The sequence below is a fragment of the Amphiprion ocellaris genome, chromosome 14 (assembly GCF_022539595.1).
Source record: "Amphiprion ocellaris isolate individual 3 ecotype Okinawa chromosome 14, ASM2253959v1, whole genome shotgun sequence".
NCBI lineage: Eukaryota > Metazoa > Chordata > Actinopteri > Pomacentridae > Amphiprion > Amphiprion ocellaris.
Window position 1 is genome coordinate 6,256,217 of NC_072779.1, and position 9,559 is coordinate 6,265,775.

Below are 9,559 nucleotides of genomic sequence, written 5' to 3' on the forward strand. Positions count from 1 at the left end.
GATTTTTGTTGCACTGTCAACATAGAAATAATGCAGTTCTTTAGAGGTTATTCACAGTTAAATAAGTTTGGTGGATTTACGTTTCCTGTGACTCCCGAGCTGTCCAGACTTTGCCCTATAGAAAATCTGAAAAAAATAGAAAAATGGAAATGATGACGGATGATGTATTGGGTTTGTCTCCCCCGTGTAACCAGTGTTGTTTGTGAGGTAAATTAATCTTATTAGCAGTCACTTAAAAGAGCAACACATTCAGATAGTTGCAGAGGCTCTGCACACAGAGAATTCCTGAGCCTCGATTTCCCAAGCCCCTGAGATCTTTCATGGGGTTTCCAAACCCTGATTCTTCCTGCCATGATGGATTCAGCGTATTAATAATAGACAGGGCCACTATTATTCTGGGATATCCAATTTAAAGTGATGAAAAAGTAATACACTGAAGCTGGAGTAGAATGAGAAATAGGAGAAAAGAGATATAAAGGGGATTCTTAGAATGGGGAGATATGCAGAATATCATATTAGTTCAGTGTAAATTACTCTTGTGTAATTTACTAAGTGCTTACAGTATTGAAAGCCTTGACTGGACTCCTGGGATCAGAAGCATAAAACTTTATAGATTCATGGGTAAAAGCCTATGTATGCACAAAAGCAGAAATATGCAACATATGCCAGATTTATGAGCTTGTGACTATGAACACATTGTTTATTGTCATACATATCAGTCACTGGTGAAATGTGCACACATGCTCCAGCATAACTCCAGCAAGTAGCACATTTTGGCTGCTTCCGAGTCCAATATCACTACTCATATCTTTGCAGATTTGCAACAGCTAGCATCCTTAGCAATTCAATATGACAAATTCAGAACTGTCTGGAACTCAAGAAACATATGGTTTGACTGGGGTGAGGCGGAAATTCTGACATGTCAAGAAATCCATAACAACTGAGCAAACTCCATCTGCTAAGGAGGACAATGTGTTGCATGTTTTGGAAAAAAGATGCTAAGTTCATTTTGAGTTCAAATCACTTTTTCAAATATACTTTTATCTCTTTTTTACGATAATATCTGTGTGGAAAGCATTATTTTATATACCTAGACCCTACAGAAAGCCAACTCTTGTAGCAGGAGTCACTTAAAAATACATTTATAGTTGCATACATGTAATTATTTGATTTACTATGACTTCCTATGAAGTCCTATTTAACCCCAAGCATTTGAAATATTACAAGACATAAACAAAGTATGACTTTTCACATATCAGTTGCGCCCATATTTGTTTCAGAACTGTTGGCATGGGATTTTTAGAACGAAGCCAAGGGGAGGCAACAGGAAGGAGAAAGTGACAATAAATGATTTCTTCACTTCAAGAGATGTACGATGATGTCTGAGAAATTAGCCAACAAGGGGGTGTCTCCTAGCACATGTATTCACCCCTGTCCTGCACTGGGTGGATTAATTGAGCCTATTCATCACAATGACTGGATCAATTTACCCTTTGAGGACACCAGTCCCCTTTATACAAAATTAAATAACTCAGATTTACCAAACTCCTCCTTTTTACTCCGTTCCCTCTCTCCCTTTTTCTCTTATCTGTCCTTTCTCTCTGCACCTTTTCTATATTCATCTGAAAGCCTTAGGGGGAGAGAGAAAGAGCACAAAGTATGTAAATAAAAAAAGAAGTACTCACTGCCAGAGAGTGATGAGAAATCCACTCCATGCTAATGGAATACAAAGACAACGTCTCCCTAATTTTCAATCCAATTATCTTATGATTAATGCTTTAAGGGGGGATTGTTCTACAATGTGGTCGTCATCCACTTCACCTGATTAAATAGCCAGGGCTTTGCCAAAACAATCACAGGGAGATTTGGTACTGCTGCGAATTTTACTCAATATGGGAACTGCGGAGGAGAGAATCAGGCAGATTATAATTACATTGTTATGCAGATTACAGACATTGTCAGAGGTGGATGGTCTGAGTGTGTAGACAAATGCTGAACCAGCCCCTCCACCTCACTCAAACTCTTTTGCCTTTTTATTTTTTCATTCTCTGTAACAATTTATGGAAACCATTGGATAATTATCAAAGACGTACATTTTTTGCCAGCCGTTGCTCATGTTGAACACACATGGGCGAGTGTCCAAAACAATATATACAAATGCAACATAATGAACTTTGCCTCCACAATGATTATGTTTTCTACTGGGAGGCTGCCCCACTGTATATTTTCTTGAGGCCCATCAGCGCTGAAATTGAATTTGCACAGTTGAAACCAAACGTGATTTGATTTGTGCAATAATGAAATCTGATGTTTTGCATCGGGAAGGACAGATTTGTTGACAAGCTTAACAGCGATGGACTGCCACACATGTGTAAGTGTGTATGGAGTTGTTTATGACTGCGCTGTTTATGTGTATGTGCAGTATTTCTGTGGATGATTCCGGCTACCACGGTGCGCCTGTGAGTGTGTTTTGTGCACACATGACCTTGAGCTGTCTGGATCTTCCTGACACACTAATCTTCAAGCTGTTTTCAATGCCGTCTTGCCTCAAGCAACAAAACATCATACTGACATGGTGCTATTTCTAGTCTTTGATTTCTTTGATGTTGTATATTGTCCAGGTGAGTTTGGGAAAGTTGAGCTTAACATCTTATTTTTTTTAACCCTCTGAACCCCAAAACCCACCATGAGGGCTTAAAAGGTAGATTTTCTTTCCAAAAAATAACCAAAATTAAAGCTGCAGGCAGCGTTGAACGGGTCCTCGCATCCTTGTTGGTCAGCGAATCCAAGCATGTCCACCAGGCGGCGCTGTGACTGAGATTTTGTCCAAAGAAGAAAGTAAAAGAAAAAATCCATGGGTTTCAATAGGGCCCCTAATAACATAATTTATTAAAACCAGCGATTGTAAAAATACAGAAAATCCTTGAATTTTTAAGTTTCCAAAGGTAATTAAACTGCTCATCTGTGATGTGTTCTGTTGGGTAAATTAATCAAATTGTTGCAAACAGTTGTGATATTTCATTTCAAAATCACGGAGTTCTACAAGTCTGATTTAGAAAAAAGCCAAATAAACGGTTTGTAGTAGCTGGATTCAGTAAAACAGTTGTGTGACATTTTTTTTTAGTTGAACTGTAGGCTGTACTCAAACATAGAAGACTGTAGCCAAGTATGAAAACAAATCAAATATATATAGAATTTAGATGTACTTTTATTTCTGGTAATTTTCTCACAATGTTCTACATAAGGATTCCAGGATTTTCCAGTTTTTGTAAATAATCAAATGAATGTGATTTATGGCATTATAATGTTGTTGTATAGCACTAAAGACGATTTTAAGTTCTCCCAACTTCTAGCCACTGTATTGCTGTTTCCATAGTGGCGCAGAACAAGAAATTGTCAAAAAATTTGACAGAAGCAAAAACAATGCTATGACGCTGCTTGAGGTTGAAGGGCTAATTTCGTGACTCTAATCCAAAGCATTTCAATCAATACATGTCTCGCTGTCAATGCAGCTCCATGCAACTTTTAAGTTCAGTCGGACATCGATTCTATCGAGATAATCATCTTGGGAACCCTTAGATTTACACTGATACCCTGTGTGGGGATTGTGGAGCCACTGGTCAGGGTAATCCACAAAGTTTTTGAGGCACTTTTTTTCTTCAAAGAAAGTAATTCACATCAAAGTCTGTGGATTTCCAAGGTAAGTAGACACGTTGTTAGATGCCAGATTATGATGCTGTGGATAAATACCACAAGAAGTAAGAATTTTGGTGCATCAGCTGTTTAGAGACACTTTAGTCACACACACACGGTTGGTGCCAGAATTCTTGTAATAATGAGTGAATGTGAGCTGTTTCTCTCTAATAAATATCTGCAGACACACCAACCACATTGTCCTGAAAGATAGTCGAGACAATTTGTAGACTCCCTGGGCCAAGTGAAGTGGAAAAGGCAAAATCACTGAGGAGAAAAACACCCCACTGCAATCAAGGAAAAGTCGCTATTATGTAATAGGATGTCTGCATGCCTTGGAGCTGTAGTGACATGCCACTATATGGAGAGAGTACTTAATTTCTGAGTCGGGTCTAGGCAGAAAAGGTAGCAAAGAATATCAAGCTCAGCAAGGGCTGGTTGCGGCCTTAGGGTGTATTTCAACCAGTGATATGCTGTTGTTCCTGTATTCCTATCAGCTGGTCCTGTCTAACACCTAATTAAGTTTGTTGGACTGTATTGTATTTCTTTATAGGAAAAGTCAATAGGCAGTAGCACAGAAGACACAGCTGACTATGGTGAATCTACACCATAAAGATGCACATTATGAACACTTTACCCATGCATCTTCTACTACAAAAGACTTTTTGGAACATAAGAAATCTTGTTAATTTTGAAATAATGCATATTGCATGTGAAGAATCACTTCCTTTCTCTCTGTTTTTCTGCCGTAATAAACTTTACTTCACTTAAGAATCCACCACTTAAATAAATTAACCCGGCAAAAGTGCCTTCATTATATGACTTTGTGAAACCTTTTTGATGATTAGGCAATAGAAAGGACCTGTCAGCATTTATCCACTCATCCATCACACTGCTCCTGGGTGGACTTTAATGACCTTTCATTCAGTATAGCCCATTGTGACTGAAACATACACCACCCCATGAATATTTCATTACAACAAGCTAGAACTTGACCGTGTGACTACACAGCCCAACACGCGACTCCTGCTTCTATTTCACTGAAATGTCTGTTATTTGTGTCATTGATCTTCGAAATAAAAAGATCAAAGATTTAAATGATGGCCATGTTCGTTATGGAAGCATAAACCAAAACCCTGCAACAAATTAAATCTCATTCAGTCAAGTGTATCAACAATGTGAATAAAATATATGGCAACACAGTCATTTAATATGAAACCAATGAGCTCTAATTCATACAAATCAGTTGCCACACAGGAACAGCTGATATTTACTGTCCAGCGCCAAGGCAAGCTGTTACATGAAAGCACCTCTTGGCTGCATTGCAGATATAAAATTCATATTCTGTGGCCGAAGCTTGATTTTCCTCCTTCTCCCTGCAACAGGGCCTGAACAGAATGTAATCATGGCAGAAACAGGGATCAGTCTCTTGCTCTACCTGCCACTCTGTAACTCTTTACTCTTAACCTGTTTCTGCAACAAATACAGAAATGCCTCTAATGTGGAAAGGTTCACTAAGAAGTGGCATTAAAAGTATGCAAATGTCGGCAATTTAAGAGAGTGATTTTTCTTTTTTCCTCCCATTGTTGCCGTGGTGACAGTTTCAGGACCATGACTCGTTCACCTCTGTCAAACATCTGTTCGCATGTAGCATAACAACAAACATGAGCAAAACACACTGTTCTCTGCGTCAACATCGTACAGTAGCATCTGTTTGTGAACGCCACGTGAAGTATTTTGCATCTTCCTAGATGCACAATGCATAAGCGAGGACATCAGAAGAAATGCTTCATCTTTTTGGTGAAATATCACCATCACTTGAGGTTGTTTCTGTCCTAGAGAGCACTCAGCAGTTGCTCAAACAAGCCCTTTTGGCTGTTCTGAGCTCAAGTCAGCTCTTTAATGCGGAAGGAGGAGAATTTTGGAAGAAAAAAAAGAGCAACTGTGCCCTTCCCCTTCTGATATGTCTATTTCTGTATGTCCCATTCTTGTACGTTTCTCAGTACATACAAGAGAAGGGGCACGAAAACAAAACAAAACAAAAAAAACATGAAAGAAACTGGCTGAATGAATAGGTGGTTGAGTGATCAACCGAGCAATTGAATGAGTAATTCAACAAGAGTGTGACCAGGGGGACTGATCAGCCGACTGAGTGACAGTGGGACAGCTGAGTGATCGTCTGAGTGACTGATGTCCAGGTAAAGCTTTACTGGTTCTTAGCATACTAATCATGACATTGCACAGGCAGGGAGGGGAGGGTGAAAGTGAGAGATGGAGGGGGGAAAAAAGAGGGAGAAATAAACCGGAGATGGAATTGCAGGAGGTGAGCAGAGGGAGCTGTGTGAGGCTTCACTGGAGTGCAGTTCCAGGTTGTTCCTGATAAGGCTCAAACAGGAAATGACTATATGGAGGCACAGTGTCTCAAGTGGAATACTAAGAGACTCTGTCTCTTTCTCCTTCTGTAAGTCTTCAGTAGAGGACAGTATGCAACTGAATCCCTAATGCATTTTCTTTATGATTATTAGCACAGAACTCAGCTTTGTAATAGTCATATTGGACTGTGTAATTGCTCTAATTATGAAGCCTCACTCTCTGTTCTATCCAACACAGAACTCAGCCCGCAGTATGCATTTTAGTGGGAAAAATTCGGAGTATCGTGCAGTAGTAGCTATTTATAACACACATTTGAGTTTAAGCCTGCTTCATAAAAGCCCTTGAAGGACAGAGGATGTTCAGATGGATCTTATGCGTAAGTAAAATATTTCTTTCTGCGTCTGCAATGTTTGAGAGGCTTCAAAGGGCACGTTAAATTCCAGCAGGTCTGCAGAGTAGCCAGCAGGGGGGAGTGCTGATCTCTGCTAAATGTGACAGAAAACACACACACACACACACACACACACACACACACACACACACACACACACACACACACACACACACACACACACACACACACACACACACACACACACACACAAAATTACATATTTGTTACACAGCTCATTTTGAAAAAAAGACTACTTACAGCCATATGATACAGTGTACACCTTGAACTGAATGTTTTTTATGCTTCTTGGCCAGTTCTACCAATCACAGGGCAGGGTTTTTGATGTTCTGAGCTGTCACCATCAAACTGCAAACTTACATTAAAGACAAAGTGCCAACATAATTTTACTGAACTGCTGATTGACCATCTTTTTAAACTGGTAACAGTTACATGCACACACTTTTTTGGTCAAAGTGCAATGTCAAGTTTGGAAATCTGTGTTCCCACAACCCAACCTATAATGGTATACTTTCACCTATGCATATGTGCAATGAACACACAAAATAAAGGAACATTTGTATGCAATATGGTACACCATCTTGTCTCCAAAGCACACAACATTTGCTTAAGACGTAAGAGCAGCTAAAAGAAAATGACTGATTCTAAAAAAAAAAACCAAAACGCTACTGCCTTATGGCACATCTACATGAAAAATCATTTTGGCTAGGATCTTCTTTCATCCATCTCCCACGATGTACCCATTTTAATCAGCCCAACTGTCTACATTCGTGCTGTAAAAGTTTATACCACACAGACTCTTCTAGTTAATTTTGTACTATATCTTCTTTTGAAATAATCTGAAAATGCTAATGAGTAAAACCCAATTTATATGCTCATTTCATTCAAAGTAAAAAACTTACCGAGCTTGACCTACTCTCTGACTGTGGCCGGTTGGACACCAAACATGCAGGACCCCTTATTGACAAGGGAAAGCCAAGGTCAGGAATAGATCTGCTAGCTTTAAACCACTAAGTCAAAGCAGCATTTGAGCTCACAGGTAGGATTCCCATTGAAGAAAAACACAGTCCAAGAAATCACTGCTCTTTGATTGACAACACAGTTGTTTGTCTACAACCAATTTGACTTAAACTGCACTGCCTATGTGGTTGAATATCAATGAATTCTTTAAATAACCACTCTCTCTTTCTCAACTTAGAGAACTTTATTTTCTAGGAAACATAATTTATCATCCGATCACTTGAAAACAGCTTGCTTACAGAGCAATCACAACACTGCAGGTATCCGGCTTAATGGGGGAATCGAGGCAGAGGTTGCACGCTCAGTTAGCCGAGAAGCTAAGCTACGCTAAGCAAGGCTAGGTAAATAATGGCAGGGCTAAGTGCTGGCGTCTGAGTTGGCTTTTTTTCAGTTGCAGTAGGCGGACAGGTCATAGATGCTGCAGGGCCGGGCACAGCACTGCTCCACAATGTTCGGCTTCACCAACATCTCCATCGCGTCATTAAATGCAAACTCCGGGGCTTCGTTCTCACCCCCCGATGATGTTGCTCTGCCTGTTTTTGGTGGAAGGAATCCTGATGGGACAGACAGTTAAGGGCAAAAGTCATCATGCGGGTTTAAAATTAGCGCACACAAAGCTTGGAGGGATTGAACTGAGGCCAGGGTTGTGAAATAAAATGCTCTAAAATATGCTATTTTGAATTGCTGCTTCGATCGTGGTTATTGTGGGGTGTAGAAGCATAATGTGATGCTGTAAGTGTTAAGTGTTTTGCTGTTGGTAGTCTCACGCAGCGCTCGGCCGTTGTTGCTCCCAGGGTTGTAGGTAAAACCATTTTCCCAACAGACCAAGTAAAGGGCATCGACCAGGTGAGCGCCACACAGGTGCTGTGTGGAAATGGCTCGGGAGCCTGGGCACGACGTGACCAGTAAGACCAACAGGGCGGCAGTGTGTAGCCACAGCGCTGCCATAATGGAGAACAGCTGGACACACAAACATTTTTAATGAGGAAATAGCAGCAGGAAAGCGATCTAGACATAGATCAAAATAATAAGTTGCGTGGAATGATTTAGTAAAAATCAAGAAGGGCAAAAAATAATTGATGAAGAAGAAGGATGGGTAAGGAAGATCATTTAAAGTGGACGGAAGGATCAACAAGAGGGAGCGAAAAAGGAGAAGAAGCAGTAGTCAGAAATGCAGAACATGTAGAGGTGTATAAATGGGCTGAAGATGGCAATGAATTATAGGAGCAGAATGAGAAGAAAAAGATGGAAAAAGCTCACCTACAAAGTTGCACGAGTAGGAGATGGATGAAGTGTAGAGGATCAGTATTGGGGCTTCTACGAGCCAGCTGGTGTGATGCTGAACTGAGGGTCCCTTCTCTATTAATACTCCCACCACCACCTGGACACGCCCGCTGTTGTGCATGTGTGCAGACAGATGAGTTGATGTTTAAGTTGCCAGTCAGCAGATGTTACGTTACAGTTTAGTTCTGACCGACTGGTTTGTCGGACACACTTTGCAGCACTTAGTAAAACAAACCGAGCTAATGATCCAACATGATCTGATCACCTCTTACTGAAAAATACTCATCGCCTACCAGCTTCATTTCTGTTGAGCAGCAGGCCACCAGTACCATAATGTATTATTCAAGACAGGCACAGGACCACAGAGGGAGTTTATTCTAAAACACACAATTTTATAGAGAACTTTTTGGTCCAATTTCCCACCACCTTGGCAAAAAAGCTGCAATTTTTATCATCATTTTCTTTCTCTCGATGAATCCAACTATCCTCTCAACAGTACCTCAAATAAGTCCTCTGTTTTCCATTTCAAATTATGCAGCAGGTGCACATTGCCCTGAAGCATTAGAGAAAAAGTTATTCCCTCGTTTTAGAAATTGACACCTTTGGACTACAAATGATCTCCTGAAATATATGATGTTTGCACTTACTTAACATATTTGCTTGAAATGGGTAGAAGTCAGTGGACAGTAAAATATTACACTCACATGTGTGCTGAATCATTCATTCCAAAAGCATGGTAATTAAAATGCACTACACCAGCTCCTGCTCTTTCCTGGG

General features: G+C 40.2%; 1 protein-coding gene across 2 annotated transcripts; it reads right to left on the reverse strand.

Annotated features, from left to right (window-relative positions):
* Window positions 1-7,661: 7,661 nt before the first annotated feature.
* On the reverse strand, window positions 7,662-8,892 carry LOC111566177 (insulin-like). Of its 2 annotated transcripts, none has more exons than XM_023266639.3 (3): window positions 8,763-8,892; window positions 8,266-8,458; window positions 7,662-8,052 (listed from the first exon to the last, which is right to left on the reverse strand). In XM_023266639.3, exons 2-3 carry the CDS (start codon window positions 8,444-8,446, stop codon window positions 7,886-7,888), a joined length of 348 nt encoding a protein of 115 aa, XP_023122407.1. In that variant the 5' UTR covers window positions 8,447-8,458; window positions 8,763-8,892; the 3' UTR covers window positions 7,662-7,885. The 2 variants fall into 2 exon arrangements, with proteins under 2 accessions (XP_023122407.1, XP_023122406.1); XM_023266638.3 differs by having other exon boundaries at window positions 8,759-8,892.
* Window positions 8,893-9,559: the final 667 nt, after the last annotated feature.

Bases quoted from the DNA above. Each gene is read 5' to 3' on its own strand.
- LOC111566177 (XM_023266639.3), bottom strand. From the start codon at position 8,446: ATGGCAGCGCTGTGGCTACACACTGCCGCCCTGTTGGTCTTACTGGTC. The intron at 8,053-8,265 runs GTGAGACTACCA...CTGTCCCATCAG, and splicing joins CAACAACGGCCGAGCGCTGC to GATTCCTTCCACCAAAAACA.